Source organism: Mytilus edulis, chromosome 11, assembly GCF_963676685.1.
Source record: "Mytilus edulis chromosome 11, xbMytEdul2.2, whole genome shotgun sequence".
In the NCBI taxonomy this organism is placed as follows: Eukaryota; Metazoa; Mollusca; class Bivalvia; order Mytilida; family Mytilidae; genus Mytilus; species Mytilus edulis.
Window position 1 is genome coordinate 35,143,999 of NC_092354.1, and position 17,755 is coordinate 35,161,753.

General features: G+C 32.0%; 1 protein-coding gene across 1 annotated transcript; it reads right to left on the reverse strand.

The window, feature by feature from the left end:
- Positions 1 to 11,845: 11,845 nt before the first annotated feature.
- On the reverse strand, positions 11,846 to 13,945 carry LOC139494216 (putative leucine-rich repeat-containing protein DDB_G0290503). The gene has a single exon (XM_071282389.1). The coding sequence runs from the start codon at positions 13,943 to 13,945 to the stop codon at positions 11,846 to 11,848; it is 2,100 nt and encodes a 699-aa protein (XP_071138490.1).
- Between the last annotated feature and the right edge of the window lie 3,810 nt (positions 13,946 to 17,755).

The window sequence follows — 17,755 nt, forward strand, 5'->3', positions numbered from 1 at the left end:
TATTAACACCATATTTGATGATCGCAGGTTAAAATAAAAGTAACATGTTTGCAATTGCAGGAAAGTGATTCCTCATCGGGCTCAGACTGCATCTCAGATAGTACTGAAAGTGATGTACCTGGCACATCAAAGCGCTCCAAGACCAAACTGAATGTTCCTGTTGCACTGTCCAAGAGGAAGAAGAATTCTACGTCAGTAAAGCGAGTGCGTGATTCTTCATCAGATTTGGAAAACATCGTAAGTGCCCCAACTAGATCGACAAGGTCGAATCCAGCGCCAAAACTGAATGTGTCTTTTCCCTTCTGCAAGAGGAAGCAGAAAAAGAGAAAAATAGTTAGAGAAACAGATACAGACGGGGAGGATGTAATTCCAATTAAGAAGACAAAGACCAACACCAACACACCACTCGCAAAAAATTCGACGAAATACAAACTACCAAAACGAGTGCGGGAAGCACGAAGTTGTCAGATATGTAGAAAAGCAGTCATTAACATATGGCGACATATGAAAATTGTACATAAAGTTCCCAATATACATAAACTAGACGCGATTAGAAGCAAGAAGGGATACATAATCAAAGGGTGCCCGTATAAAGGCTGCGTGGCTGTAGTGGACAGGTTAACAGACCACCTCGTCGGAAAACACAACCTTGTTAGAAAATCGTTACAAATTAAAAGACTGCTGATGAAAGCAGAGAGTGTACCCTTATCGTGTGACGTATCTGGAAAAAGGCAAAACATTAAGAAAGCCATAAAAAAGAGGACAAAATAGAACACATACCAATTAGCTTGGAGGACGAGACCGTCAAGGTAAAGAAAGAAGAGACGAGCACACTGAGCATTAAAATTGAAAAGGAGGAAATAATCGAAATTAGCTCAGAGGAGGAAACCTGTTGTGAAGAAATGTCAGATAAGAATAGTTGTGAACAGAGTTATAAGGAGACGAGTCTTCCCTATGGTATAATCTTTCTAATTTTTAAAAACTGTTATATTTTTTTTCAGAATAAAAAGGAAATAAAGATATTCAGAATCACCCCACCATTTTTTGTTTGTTACTTATTTATATTTTCGTGTCATGAATTATTTTCCTTTGTTTTTTTTTAGTTTTGCAAATTCGGTAGATTACTTTTCGGCCTTCGATTTTTGTACACTAAAAAGTTTTAAATTAAGTTATGTTTCTGGTAGGAATAATTTGCTTCTTTATTCCGTTGAATCTTATTATTGTTTAAAAAATTTCCTACAAGAAAAAAATATACATTAAACTTTTTAACTAACTACCTTAACCAGTCACTGGTGGGGTGGTGATGCGTATTTGAGAAACCGTACAAGTGAGTATAAGTCTAGAAATTTTAAGAGGGGTTGAGTAAATGTAAAAGTTAAAGTCCAATCCATTTGAAAATTAGAACTTATGTTCCCTATGGTATAATCTTTCTAATCTTTAATAACTGTTATATTTTTTTCAGAATAAAAAAGATCTTCAGTGGATGTCATTTTCTCACTTTCTTTCTTTTTTTAATAAATTGATATTTTTATTTTCTAAATTATGCCTACGTTTGAATCTCCTTATGGTTTTGTCTGTTTTTTTTATATCAAATTTTGAATTCACAGATGCTCTATTATTTTGTCAAAACAGTAATTTCGATGTTTCTAATGCTCAGGGTGAGAAATTAATTTTAATTGTATATCTGAATCCTATTTGGTACTCTCGCCCAAGGTGACACTTGCTGTCACAAGTAATATTTTTCACAATTACATGTTTGCAAATTCATTCCTGTTCCTTTGCATATGCAGTTTTTGTAAAGTTTCTAATATTCTAATCACAAAAATACTCTGATTCAGAAATGGCCAAAGCATTTAAAGATATTTCAAGTGCACAACCTCCAATTATAACTGTAATACCCATTAACTTTGACATGGATAGCTGGGACAATGAAGGTGAAACACTTATTGTTAGCTGTGTGGAAAAAATTCATAACTTGTTATCTAAAAGGCATCACATATCAACCCTAGTTAGAGACTTATTGATTGATTGTTAGTTGCTTAACGTCCAGTGACAAATATTTCATGCATATTCTGGACGAGAACATGTTCACAATAAATACAATAGAGGCCATAAGGGATGATTGTCGGGGAAATTTGGACTGCCACTAGAAAATGAGGGTATATTGGATAGGGACATCAATTTTGCCTTGCAACAGGCCACCTACGGACCCTTCGAAGAGTTGTTGCAAGGGTTCTTAACGTGCAAAGAGCGTGGCACTCTCTTTAAACGAGGCATCGGATTTAAGGTCCCCCTTCTGACCGGACGTGACTGCGAACTTGATACATTCCGCATAGCCAAACGGACGCCCCACTTCGGCAAGCGTTTAATTGCCGGTCGGGACAAGAACAAGTTACCATATGTATATACCCCAGTCACCCTTGGGGTGTGTTAGAGACTTTTAAGAAGATTTCAAAATGATGAACTGACAGTATATGCAGCTCTAAAGGATGCATCCTTTACACCAATATTTGGCCAGGACGAGGCAAAAACTTTTTTCAGCGAAAAAATAAAACAATTCATCACAGAAATAAGAAGATCATATAGGGAATTCATAACAACTGAATCATAGATATATGTAGATAGTGCCACAGAAGAAATACACACAATTTGGCAAGAAACAACAGAAGAGACACAAAGCCGAAACAAAGACAGTTCCAGGACAATAGTAAAACTCAACAAGAGGATTAGACAATTAACAAAAGAATGGGCAGAAAAATACAGTAGAGCAAGTAATGAACCAGTACGGAAAAGTAAAACAAAAATGAAAGATGTCAAGAAAGAATCAGAAAAAGAACGAACAAGACAAAGAAAACAGCAAGAACAAACACAAGGTGATAGGGAGATGCAGAGATTAAAAAGAGAATTGGATGACTTAAAAAAACATGGTCGAAGGAACTATATCTAGATTGATTGATTGATTGTTTGTTGCTTTACGTCCAGTGGCAAATTTTTCATGCATATTCAGGACGAGAACAAGTTCACAATAAATACTATAAGTAGGTCTTGAAATAATAGAGGTCATCTAGGAAGATGTTCGGGGAAATTTGGACTGCCACTGGAAAATGAAGGTATACTGGATAGGGACAGAAATTTTGTCTTGCAACAAGGCCACCTACGGACCCCTCAAAGAGTTGTTGCAAGGGTTCTGAACATTCAAAGAGCGTGGCACTCTCTTTACACGAGGCATCGGATTTAACGTCCCCAATCTGACCGAACGATGCGATGAACTGCGAATAAGTCCCAAGGGGTCATCCCCACTCCGTTCAATTTGAGAATGTGCTATTATTTTGTAAACGGTCCAGATTCCCACCCTAAACCATATATTTTCTTGGAAGGGACAATAAAACAAATGAAATAAAATAATAGGGAAGTCACTAGGGGGTCAACACACCCACTCTTGTTTGAAAACTTGTAAACGGTCAACATCCCTACCCCTTAACCATATATATTCTTCAATGGGACAATACCACTAATCCAATGAAATTAAAGGGAAAATCCTTGGGTCACACCCACCCCGTTCAATTTCAGAATGTGCTATTATATTGTAAACGGTTTAGATCCCCACCCCTAAACCATATATATTCTTGTAGGGGCAATAAAACAAATCAAATGAAATGTAGGTAAATTCTCTGGGGGTCAGCACCAACCCCTCCTGTTTGAATACTTGTAAATGGTTGAGATCCCCACCCCTAAGCCATATATTTTCTTGTATGGGAAAAAATATCAAATCAAATGAGTATGGAACCATATGATTGGCGAGTAACGGGAGCTTTGTTTGGGAGACTTCGTAACATTCTTGTTTATTTATATGACAACAAAGAGTATTCTCATTTTGGAAAGTATAATAATATTTACAGTAAAAGAGTAAAGTCCTTTCACCGAAACAAAATGATGAAATGTCTAAATAAATGAAAAACTTGTTTTGTTTATTCTATTATGAAAAATATAAAGTTATAGTTTCATTCTAATACTTGTATATGCAAACAATTGAATTGTATACCTTTGTGGTGTACATAGATAGCAGTATGCTTATATTCGCAAATTTATAATATAAACAATTTCTGTTAAAGTTTTTGTTTTCTTTTTTTACGACTTGCTCTGTACAATTATTCAGTCCACTATATAAAAGTCAAGTCATCCACTAGAATATTTCTGCAATTTTTTCAATCTGTTCTTCAAAGATCTTCCTCCGTACATCTTTATCGGATGGAGCGATTCAAATTAGAAGATTAAGCAAGTTTAATTGGACAACCAAATTCTTATATTTTTTTTCATTCGTTCCTTTTTTCATTTGATAATTACATTATTTACATTGTTGCATTTATATGATCAAGTTCTTGTGCATCAAAGATTGTGATGATATGACTCCTTTTTGCATATATTCATTATGTTGAAATTTCCCTTTTCTAATAAATTTTGGAAAAAAACGTTCCATTTCAAATTAATAAAAAAAAGTCGCACTATGGAGAAAAATATCAACCTTAATTAAAGTTTTCTGTTTAGTATTGATCTGTTGAATGATGACCATGAAAATTGAGATGTCTGACCTACTAATACTCAAAACTAAAACAAATATCAATGAAGAGAGCAATAAAATGACTATTTTATAATGTTGATGATTTTAATGATAAACGTTCATCTGAATATTCATTGTTTGTACTCTTATGTAAGGGCTTTGTGTCTAGATAAAGGCAACAGTAGTATACCGCTGTTAAAAACTCATAAATCCATGAACAAAAAACAAAATCGGGGTAACAAACTAAAACCGAGGGAAACGCATTAAATATAAGAGGAAAACAACGAAACAACACCAAAACTCACAGAAACGGACCAAGCATTAGACAAAATCCTACGAGAATAACACATACAAGATCTAAACCCAATACATGAATTTGGGATAAACAAGTACCGTGCCACGTCTTATCTTAATATCTCAAAAATAAGAGAAAACAAACGACACAGCATTTAAATGCAACACACACATAAACGAACAATTATATAACAATGGCCATCTTCCTGAGTTGGTACAGGACATTGTTAAAGGGGAATAAAAATGGTGGGTTGAACCTGGTTTTGTGGCATGCCAAACCTCGCACTTTAATGGTAAAGTTAAATATAACATTGAAAAGACAATACAAATAAATAGGAGAACATAATAGACAAAGAAACACATGATTAATAGATATCAAAAAGAATCAGGTTTAAAATTCAATACGTCAAAAACGCGCCTCGTCAACACAAGACTCACCAGTGACGCCCAGATATACAAGATCGATGGTGAAAAAAAGTACAAAGTTGTACAGCACTGAAGATCAAAGGTGAAAAAGGTGTGCCAAATCTGTGAAAGGAATCAGAGCTTTGCATGAGGGAGATTCATTCCTTAATGATATATATATATGTTCTTATGTTGTTTTTTTTTTCAGAGATCCACCTGTGGGAACTTTACCTTTCCTGTATTTATGACTAGCTAAGCATTTGATAAAGGTAAATGGTTTTTTTTCTATTATTGGTGGTAATCAAAAGTACCAAGATTATAATTTTATACGCCAGACGCGCGTTTCGTCTACATAAGACTCATCAGTGACGCTCAGATCAAAATAGTTAAAAAGCCAAATAAATACAAAGTTGAAGAGCATTGAGGACCCAAAATTCCAAAAAGTTGTGCCAAATACGGCTCAGATAATCTACTCCTGGGGTAGTTTTTCGAAAAATTCAAAGTTTTGTAAACAGAAAATTTATAAAAATGACCATATAATTGATATTCATGTTAACACCGGAGTGCTGACTACTGGGCTGGTGATACCCTCGGGGACGAAACGTCCATCAGCAGTGGCATCGACCCAGTGGTGCAAATAGTTTAAATAGAAAACGCTTGTATCAAGTCAAGAATATGACAGTTGTTATCCATTCGTTTGATGTGTTTGGACTTTTGGTTTTGGACTTTCCTTTTTTTGAATTTTCCTAAGAGTTCATCATTTTTTGTGTTTTCACTTTGTATTATTAACAAACACAACTTATATTTCAAAATTAAGAATGAACACGAATGCAACCACTTTCATTTAAGACGGAGACCGTCTAAAATTTTACATTAATTGTGAAGATTTCAGTAATTTAGCATGACTTAACTATGCTAGATCCCGATATATATATATATATATTCATTGTATTGTCAAACACAGCCCAAATGTATGTAACAGAAGCATTCTACTTTCCAATAAATAACTGAAACTTTACATTTTAAGTACTGTTCCATCTAAGGGGCAGGCAGAGCATGGTACATTGATATCACAAAATTGCATCTTAAGTTATCTTTTAATAACACCTTACCCATATCATTATTTTTCATTGTCCAAATCTTTTTTTATTTTTCACCGTTTCCATGGTAACGCAAGATAAGGTAATACTGCTTGAAAGGTCAATAAAACCATAAAAATACACTAATTTGATCATATGTTTAATGCAATATAATCAAATACAGTTAAGAAATGGCAACAACAACTTAATTTTATGTTAAATATTTACATTTAAGAATGCATTTCTGTACATGAACCTCTCCTATCTTACTTTTTATGTTAATACCAACGTTTTCTATTGAACATATAATCAGAGAAAGCGAAATTGTCCAAAAAGGGTGTTTTTTGACATTTTTGAGCAACAGTTTCAAGAACAAACACATTCACACACAGGAACATTTCATTTATTGTTATTTAAAAAAAATGTTGTTTCTGAATATTTCGATGAAAAAATAAAATCGTGTTTTTTTTTTATTTTTTACGGGGGGAAAGTTTATCAAAATAACATCAAACTTCGCAGTACACCAAATAACCATTTTGACCTTGAAATTGACAATTAAAAAATATTTACTTTAGTAAACTGAATCAAAACATTTGTCAATCAAATACTTCAGTTATCAATTCTGTTAATTGTTTTTAACTTTTGATGACCTTGACCTTAATATAATGACCTTCAACATATTGCCTAACTGCTAAAATTTCAGAAAAAATTGGAACATCCGAACTCTTTTTTTGCCTTTTTACAATGTCAATACAATGCTTCATTCAATGAAGACCAGCAAAAGAACATGAACTTGGTTAGTTAGTTAATGGCAACACAAACAATCATTTTTTTCTACGGTGTGAGTATTGGAAAGATTAAAAACTAGAGGACCACAGCCTAAATAGCTCAACTTGAGGCAAAAAATTAAAAAAATCACTTTTTTATAATTAACATTCCATATGCCATAATCCAAAAGATCATAAACTTTGTTAGAATTATATTCTTTATTTGAAAAGCACTTTACGCCCATATGGACCAATGGCTTAAAACATTATACATAATATACAGTTTACATAAAACAATGAAAATAAACAATGGACACACTTTGAACTATAATTTGTCTTTTTTTTTTAAATCAATATATATATATATATATAAGAGATTCAAATTATATCAAGGACTCCCTGCCCTCAGTCTTAGTGACTTTTTTAAAAAGGAGCCTAATTTGCAAGTGTCCTGTTTTGTTTCAGGATTGAGAATATGTTTTAATTTATCTATATCATTTAAGTTATTATATTTATTTTCATTTAAAAATTCTTTTCTTAATTGTTCATTTATTTTACATTTAAAAAAGAAATGAAACTCATCATCTAGTACATCACAATGTGTACATAGTCTTAAATCTCTGGGAATTTTCCTGTATCTTCCAGTTTCTATTAATAAGCAGTGGTCACTTATTCGAAATTTAGAAATTAGTTGTCTATATTCAAAGTTTTGAGAAAGTAGGTATGGTTCAAAGTTATAGCTTTTCTTTATTTTTTTAAAAAGTTGGAGTTTGCTATTCTCTTGTAAATTTAATATTTTATCATTATATAAATTTTCATAGGAGTTTTCTAGATTTTGTTTGTATATTAGCCTATTATTTTTATCCTTATTTTGGTTAACAATTTCTAAATCATTTTGACTTCTGACATGATTTACATAGGAGTACCAAGAATAAATACCTGCATTATGTAAAGTTTTTGCCAAATTTAGTGTCTCTTTTAGTAAGGGACTAGTTTCTTCCCTTAATAGTCTATCATGAAAAAGAAGAGTTTGTCTTTTTATAAAGCAATCAATAGGGTAGCTGCCTAATTCAGATCGAGCAGCTATATTGCAAGAGCATTTTTTTACTCCTAAAGTTAACTTATTAAATTTATTTAGTACTTTATCAGGTGGACTTTTGTCAATGAAATTTAGAGTATCTACTTTTTTGTTATTTTTATCTCCTTTAATTGAAGCTTTATAAAAGGATGAGTATGCATCCATATACCATATTTCACTGTTATAAGTTAATATTGGTCTGACGAGAGAGTTAAATAAATGGTTTGACAAATTTACAGGAGTCTGATGAATCGAATTACAATATGTTTTTATAGAATACATTACTTTCATAGATTTTTTGGCTAATTCTTGTGCTGAATGAATAAGATTTCCATTCTGACTAATAATATTACCAAGAAATTTAAACTTTTCCATTTGCTCTAATTTATCACCATTATAATTAAAAGAATGGTTAAGATTTTTCCTATTGTTACTTGTGCTTAAAATCATAGTTTTAGTTTTTTTACAATTTACAGTTAACTGCCATTTATCACAGTATTGAGACAAATGGTTTAAACTTGACTGAAGACCCTCTTTAGTTTCAGACATTATCAAAATATCATCAGCAAATAGGAGGCTTCCAATATTTGTCTGTTCTATTTTCAAGGGATCACAGTCATCCTGTTTAAAAATTTGAGGTAGATCATTTATGAAAATATTGAATAGGGTGGGACTTAAAGAATCCCCTTGTCTTACCCCTCTAGTTACTTCAAACCAGTTAGTGAGTTTATTATTAATCTTTATTGAAGATTTAGTGGTTGAATACATATTTTTTATTACTTGATACATTTTACTGCCGATACCCTGGGACAAAATTTTATATAATAAAGCTGTTCTCCAAATGGAGTCAAATGCTTTACGTAAGTCAACAAAACAAATATATAATGGTTTCTTTTTTAAATTTAAATATTTATTAATCAAAGTTTTAAATACAAATAGACTATCTGTAGTTCTTAATTTAGGAAGAAATCCAAATTGTTCCTGGCTAAATTTGTTTTCCATATATTTAATTATTCTGTTATTTAAAATTGAGCTAAATATTTTGGCAATACCATTTATAAGAGATATTCCTCTGTAGTTATTTGGGTCTTTGGAATCTCCCGACTTAAATATTGGCACTAATAGAGAATATTGCCATGTTTCAGGGGAACATCCTGAATCAAGAACAAGGTTATATAATTTTGTGTAGCATTTAATAGTTACTGGACTACAATATTTAATCACCTCATTTACAATGGAGTCTGGTCCAGGGGATTTTTTCATTTAAGGGATTTTATAACTTTATTTACTTCTGATATAGTTATTGGGCTATCAGTTATTTCATTAAATCTATTTTCACTCTCTTTGTTTTTCAAAAAAAGGTTTATCTCATCTTCTGCTTTGTCGCAAGGTTTGTTCCAAAGACCTTGCTTTTGAAAATGGTTTGTTAGGTTATCTGATTTCATATTAATTTCTGTGGTATTCATATTATTTCTTAGAGATTTAAGTAGTTTCCAAAATTGTTGAGGGTCTTTAGTTTGAAGATTTGATAGTTTTTCAATCATTTGTTGTTGATATTGGATTTTTTTTTTTTTACTTGCTTTTTTTAAATATTTTGCAGTTTCAAAAAATTGCTGTTTTAAATTTCTATCAAATGGTTTATGTTTTAGTTTTTTACCTAAATTATTGATTTTACTTTTTAAATCTTTTAATTCATTGTCTGACCAAGGGTTCTTTTTTATTTTACTTTTCTTTTGCTTTATTGGAACTTTTATTATACATGTTTTAGAGGCTACATTATCTAGAATTTCTGTTAATGATTTTGAAGCTTCATTTATGCCTTTTTCATTTCTTACAAAGTGGGTGATTTCAAAATTTAAAATCTTATTTTTCACTTCATCAGAGTTTAATGCTTCATACATCTTACCATGTGACACATCAGTCCATCTGTATGTTGTGAATTTTTTCATATTATTATTATTAAAGTCCTTTTTATTTATATATTGTTTAATATCACATTTTAGTTTAAATGAGATCTGTACATGGTCCGATAAAAAATTCAGATCAGAGGTACAAAAATATTCTACTGAGGGCAGGAGATCCTTGCTCAATATTGCATAGTCAACTGTGCTACAGCCATTTTTAGAAAAATATGTGTGATAACCCAACGAATCTCCTAAATATCTACCATTTAAGATCCTAAGTCTTGAGGATAAACACATGTTCAGTAAATTATTACCTTGTTGGTTTAAAATATCTAAATTATTTCTTTTAATAGGAGAATCTAGATCATAGTCTTGGGGTAACATATCCTGTAAAAATTGGATACTATTATTTTCATTTTCAATGTAGTCAGCTTGTTCCCCAGTTCTGGCATTAAAGTCCCCAATTAGGGCTATATCCCCATATTTTGAATAATTTGCTATCTCAGCCTCTAAATAAAGTAAATCATCTGCAGTGTGTGTTGAATTTAATGGGGGGATGTACACCGCACAGAGATAGATATGTGTTCCTGTCCCAAAAAATGTTTTATTCAGTTTAAGCCACATTCTATTTGGTGACTGAGAGCCATCCTTTAGATATTCTATTCCTGGATATATTTGTTTTTTTATATAAACTATAATGCCCCCGCTATGTCTCTTAGACCTTTTATTTTTTTTCCTAGATTTTGAGATTGATACAAATCCATTTATTTGTGTATCTGCACTTTCTCCTTTCCATGTTTCAAGAATTACATTTATATCAGATTTAATATTTTCAATAAAACTAGGGTCCATGTATTTATCCCCAAGACCATGAATATTCCAAGACGCTACTGATAAATGCTTTTGTTGAAAAGTCATAATTACAAAAAAAAGTGAAACAAGTTTTAAATTCTGGTGGGATAGTTCCAAGAGTTTTACTAAAGTATAACAGTTATCTCCCTTTGTACATGATGTGAATATATTACACACTTAATGTTATTCAATAGTATACATACAAGTGAAAAATATTTTCATTTAAATATATATGTCAATTATATATAAATATTCTTAAAGTTTCAGAAAAAATTTCAAGCTGTAACTATTTTCAATTAAAACTTTCTAAATGTACTTGTACATTCAAATGTATTATTTAAATTTTAGTGTAAATATTGTTCTCTAAGTGCTTAGCTTATATATATCTATGTAAACCGAACAATGTAAATAAATTCTTATAAAATACAGCAAATGTATTTCTTTGTCCTTATGAACCATAAAATATGAATAATTTGAAAGGGATCATATTGATCCTATATACATGTAGATGAAGGAATTACTACTATTAGCTACCAATATCAAGATAATACAAATGTATTGTCTTTGTTTTCTTTTTGTTTCAACAAACATATAAGCATAGATCAAGCAAAACATATTGTACTTCCTGTACTACTAAAATAAACAATTCAAAAATAATTAAATCTTATGTTTTCTTTCTTTCTTTTTTTTTTTTTTTTTTTTTTCTGTAAAGAAAGTTAAAATATTAGAAGCCTTCAGCACCTCATCGAATCTTTCGACATCAAGTTATCATTAATTCTGAACAAAAATTTAAACAGTACCTTTCAAAATTTGATAAACTGTACATGATAAATACAAAACAATAAATTGTTACAAAGCAAATTTAATTTTCAGAGTTATTCATGTTGTTTATGATTTTGCAAAAATATCTAATTAAAAGACAATTTTCTTAATAGTTGTTTCATCAGTATTTCCATGTTGTCATTTTCATGATTCACATTGTTTCTCTCCTCTGATTGGTACGGGTAGTTTTGATCCGTTTGAATGTGTCTATTTTGGTATTCCCTCTCATTTGGGTATCTTTGATATTCTTGTCTCAGATGTTCCTTCTCATTTTGGTAACTTGGGTATTCCCTCCCATTTTGATATTGGTTATCATTATAGTTTGCATATTGGTGTCCATTAGAGTATGACTGATGACGGTTTTGTATTCCATATTGGTGATTATATCCTCGGTTGTACTGGACTCTTTCTCTCCTTTGTTGATTGTTCCCGGAACTGATTCCTAATATTGGGTTCAAAATTTCCTTTAAATTTCTGACATACGTAGGGACCCCCTTTTCCAATGACAGATGTATTCCATCCCTGAAGTCATTTCGTGTCATGTTTTTCTGTCTAATGATTGTAAATCCATATTCTTCAGTGTGATTTTCAAGGATTTTATTAAAGTCTAGCCTTTTTTCATCAAATTTTCGTGTTTCTGTTCTATTTTGGTAGAATCTAGGCAAAATTTCTCCTACAAAGATGTTGCAGTCAGGGGGCATACTCTCTTTTGTTTCTTTCAATAATTCAATAAAAGGAGGAATAACTTGGTCTATACTGTCCTCAAAATCTAAATCATTAGAACCCACTTGTATAACAACATTGTTGATAGGCGTTTTGTTGCTTTGTGCTTGAATAAAGCTTCTAGCCCCTTTTATTGTTTTTTCTTTCAGTGTATTAATTTTAACTTGTTTATTTCTGTATATTTTTCTTGGCTCTAGATCTTTTACCACTGATGTTCCTATAATCAACACGTCTATATTTCTTTGTGGTTCGTTTGATTTTGATGAATTCAATCTGTTGATATTTTCAATCCTCTCAATTTTATGTTCTGACAGTTCAGTTTTTTCTTTTGTTTTAGATTTATCACTTTTTTCCAATTTATCAATTATTTCTTTTAAGCATGTTTCATCAATTTTTTCAGTTGAATGTATAATTTTGGCTGTATTTTTATCCTGTGTGGTCAATATTGTTTCACACTTTTCTTTGATACATTTTTGAGTTTCCATGGTAATATTGTCAACAGCTTTAGAAATATTTTTTTCTGTAAGTTTTCTTGTTTCTTTGTGTTCCTTTTCAACTTTTTCAGAAATTATAATCATTTCAGATTTAATTCCTTTTGTTATTGTTGACATTTCTGTAATTTTATGACACATGTTGTTATTAGACATTTCTAGAGATATCAATTTATTCGCAAGTTCATTTACTTTGTCAATTGTTTGAAATTTTTCAATAAAGAGCAGTTCCAATTTATGTAATGTTTCTTTGATTTTATCAATATCTTTTTTACATTCACAATTTCTTTGGTCACGAGTTGACTCGTCTTCCTTACTGTTTGTATCATTTGGGATACATGTATAATTACTTCTAGTAATGTGTTCATCCTCTACTTCACTGTTCTTTTCTGTGTTGTCAGTATCTTTATCATGAACATCAAGTAAAGTTTTGGGATTTGTTTCCTCAAAGTCCTCATTGTCATCACTACTATGATTGGTAACTGATATTTCTGTTTCTGAGTTTTTATTATCAATAATTGTAAAGTTCGGGGGCCTCATGTTTTTGATTTTCCCATCTAGAATTTTTGGATTATCTCCCTTTAAACACATGTTAATCATTTTCTTAATGTTATCGAATTCCCGTTTAATCCAACCTTGGCACTGAATTCCTTGAACTAAACATTTGTACGTAGTGTAAAACAGTGTAATGGTTAAAAGTTTATTCCCTTTGTAATGGATTTGAACCACCGACTTGAAGAGATTTGGGTCCAAAATCTTCTCCGAGAACGGTTTGCTTTCATCGTTCAACGTGAGAAGTCTTGATTTTTTATCATAATCAGACCATACAATATTAGTTTGAGGGTCTTTACCTGCATCAGTGAAATAACGTATTAATAAAGTTCTTCTCCAATACCCGACTGACTTTTTATTAAGCTCAAAGGTAATCTGGCGTTGATCTCTTTTTTGTTGGATACCGGTGTCGTCTGCCATGTTATTAATTTGGTTCATGTAAATGACTTTTTTACAATTATTAACGAAAGTTCTTGTGATATGTAGTTAGAATTTGTGATTGGTTTGTTTTATAACAAGCTTATTAAGTCTTAAACAGCTTGGAATCCACCAGAATTCAACTTTTTTCACCTGCCTGATTTAGCGTGTCCACTCACTGTGGCGGCCATTTTATATATTATAAGTTAATGGCAACACAAAAAATCAGTTGTTTTCTAGGGTGTGAGTAGTTAAAAGATTTTAAATTGGAGGTCCACAGCCTAAATAGCTAAACTTGAGGCAAAACAAAAATATCAAAATTCACATTTCATATACCATAATTCAAAAGATAGTCACATTGTTATGATATCTTAAGGGTGTGTAGTTTCCATCTTTCTTATTTATTTAATCTTACTACACCTTGCATCAAGCTACTATATACATTGTACTTATCTATAATTGCTTAGGAGGAAAGGTAAAATTTGGGAAAATCACAAAACTTTGAAATTTAAAAAAAAACAAAAAAACTGAACATTTGTTGAATTTCAGATATTTATTAAAGGTAACCATCTTTGAAGTTTTGTCCTAAAATATTCTGAGACAAAGACAGTTGAAGGTCTTGACAAATGCTACAATGTAAGACAATGACATAAGTCTGCAATGTGACTGTATTTGACTTCCTATCAGACTTTGTTTGTCATTATCATTGAATGACACAGGGCTTTAGTTTTAGATGGGTTTAATCCTGCCTTCACTTTTTTCGTGTTTAAAAGTCTGACGATAATATGTTAGACAGCTTTATTCAGGAGATAAAGTGACAATTATTTTTTTGGTATGTCACACAGGTAATGAAAAGTAAAGTTGTCGTTTACAGTGTGAAGAGGTGCAGCTAACAATATCTACACGAAAAAAAAAAAAGAATTGTCGGAAGTGCTCAGAAGATGGTGCGTAACTCCTAGAAAAAAAATTGAATCGCAATTTTCCGTCAATATGCACAACTACATAGTATGTCCTTATTATGTGAAAAGGTTTCGTGAAATTCTGTTGTGTGGTTTGAGAGGAGTAGCGATGACAAACTGTTGCAGTAGTACATTAAAGTAAATAAGTTCAAAGAGGCGTAACTCCTAGACAAAAAATTGAGTGGCAATTTCACGTCGATATGCAAAACTACATAGTATGTCCTTATTATCTGAAAAGGTTTCGTGAAATTCTGTTGTGTGGTTTGAGAGGACAAACTGTTGCAGTAGTACATTAGAAATAGAGAGCTAATCGCATTTGAATGTGTTCATGCACATAACATTTTTTAATAATATACTCTGGTATTAAAAATGCAACACTTTAGTCCCGATGTTCTTAATTTCTAGATTTGTTCTCCCTGGAGTGGAGAAAAACACAACCACAGTGCCATTCAGGGTCAACGGGGCTAATTGATAAATTAAACTCTTGCCATAGCCTGTTGGCAAAATTGCAAGAATCTCTAGGTTTGTCGCTTGAAGTAATTTCAAAAGTTCAACTTGATTTGTTTTCAACTTAATATTTGGCGTTAATCCTAGTCGAAGGAGATGATTTTCATTGCCAAATTACTCAAACCTTCCGCTAAACAAATTTCGACAGTCCTCGGTAGGTGATGTATCGGGCATCGAATTTTGCAGAGAATCCTGAATGCTTGTCGGCCAAACTTCCTCATGGGGTCAGACAATGTATGGCAGAGGTCATTTTAAGTGTAGTATTGTTTTCAGACTAAGTAATTTATTGACTTGTTGTTTGTCTTCATAAAAGGTATAAAAATTGTGTTAAAAAAACGATTTAAGAAGTTAATACAATTATATTTCATTTCTATTTCTTTTGTAATAAATAAGTGAAACTTAATTATCATTTATTAATGAGCACAATACAGTTTTTGTTTAACTAACCTTGTGATTAGGGGTGGTATGGACGACTATTAATTGTTCTTGTCTTAAACTCATCAAGTACTACACAAAGATCAGCATTATTAGATTCCTTGCCGTTATGAGTTCCGAACTACGGGAAAATACGACTTTCTAAGTGTTTCATACACCGCGTCACTTTTGCGGTGATCAATTTTATGGTTAGCATTAATTTCAGTTTTCATTTCTTCTTTGGATAAAACCCTTTTGTGATTAGTTATTCTGTGGTACAATGCACAGGTATCAGCATCATAAAGAAAGTTGGCCAAATATTTTCTTACACTTGTCTCACTCATTTGTAAACTTATCTGCTCTTTTGTTTTTATAGCACCCCAGCTGTTTTCATCCAATTTCTGTTTACAAATTAAATTCACCTCTTCTGAACGACCAAAAGTGTTCCAGATTCGGATCATTTGTTTCTCTTTTCTTTCTTGTTTTGTCAAGTATAAATCCTTCATCTGGATAATTATTAGGTTTAACGGCAACGGCACTTCTATATTTTTGTTTATATAAATGGCTTATAACGTCATGATAGTTAACGTTCCGAACATAAACAATTTCACGGAAAAACGCACTTTAGCGTATTAAGGCATCGAGCTTAAAAGAGGGACGAAAGATACCAAAGGTACAGTCAAACTCATAAATGTAAAACAAACTGACAACGTCATGGCTAAGCATGAAAAAGACAAACACAAAAACAATAGTACACATGACACAACATATAAAACTAAAGAATAAACAACACGAACACCACCAAAAACTAGGGGTGATCTAAGGTGCTCCGGAAGGGTAAACAGATCCTGCTCCACATGCGGCACCCGTTGTGTTGCTTATGTGATTACAAATCCGGTAAATAGTCTAATTCGGTAGGTCAAATTCATGAAAGGGAAGGGGATTGTAGTTACGACGTAAGGAACATATTCGATATCATTTGTGAAACGGTTATTCCATAACGGTCAACCAACTCGTGATGGCGTCCGTAAAATTTACGAAGGGATGATTTCAACTTCACCATTTGGAACTCTTGGTTTAATAACTTCCTTGTGAGCAGTAACCCTATATCAAGAAAATCATGATAGGAAAAGCAAGCACGGGAATATCGTATCAATTGGGAGATATATACCCCGTATTCAGGTGCTGCTACTTAGAATTGGAAAGTTCACAATTGGAAAGCTGAAATCATCTCTTCTGTCGTAAAGTTTTGTCTTCAACCGACCCTCATTGTTAATTTCTAGATGTAAGTCAAGATATGAAGCCGACTTAACTGTATCTGTAGTATCCTTTATCTCCAATTCGATGGCTTAAGCGTGTTCTACTTAATATGACATTCCATCGCATTTTAGCGTGACCATCGCACTTTAGAGTCCTACATATATACATTTTCATTTTCAGTAGTTGTCATTTGCTGGTGTGGTTCAAGAATATTAATTGTTTTGCATGACTTATATTGTTCTGTTTCCCTTTTGCAGTAGTGTTACACTAGTAATTTATGGGGCCTTTCATTGAATGCTGTTCGGAGTGAGCAAAGGCTCCTTGTTAAGGGCCGTACTTTGGTCTTTATTAACATGGATAGTTCACTTTATACAAGTCTCACTGGTTTTCATACAAAATCTTATATCTAATAAATGATAATTTTTCAATTTTCAATAGATAAATTTGCTTTTGCAACGGGAATAATTTTAAAGTTCCGGGGATAATATCGTTGTTATTACTCTGCTACTCGCGGGAGGAGCGTAATTGGTTGATTGGGATTTGTTTTGCCATTTATATTCCCCTTTCTATTAAAGTCTCTGGATAGTTTTGCTTGATCAAAAATGACTGTAGTTTCTCTAGACGGTCTTCTCTAAAATGTGCATCCTCGACTACAATTACTAAGTTATACAAC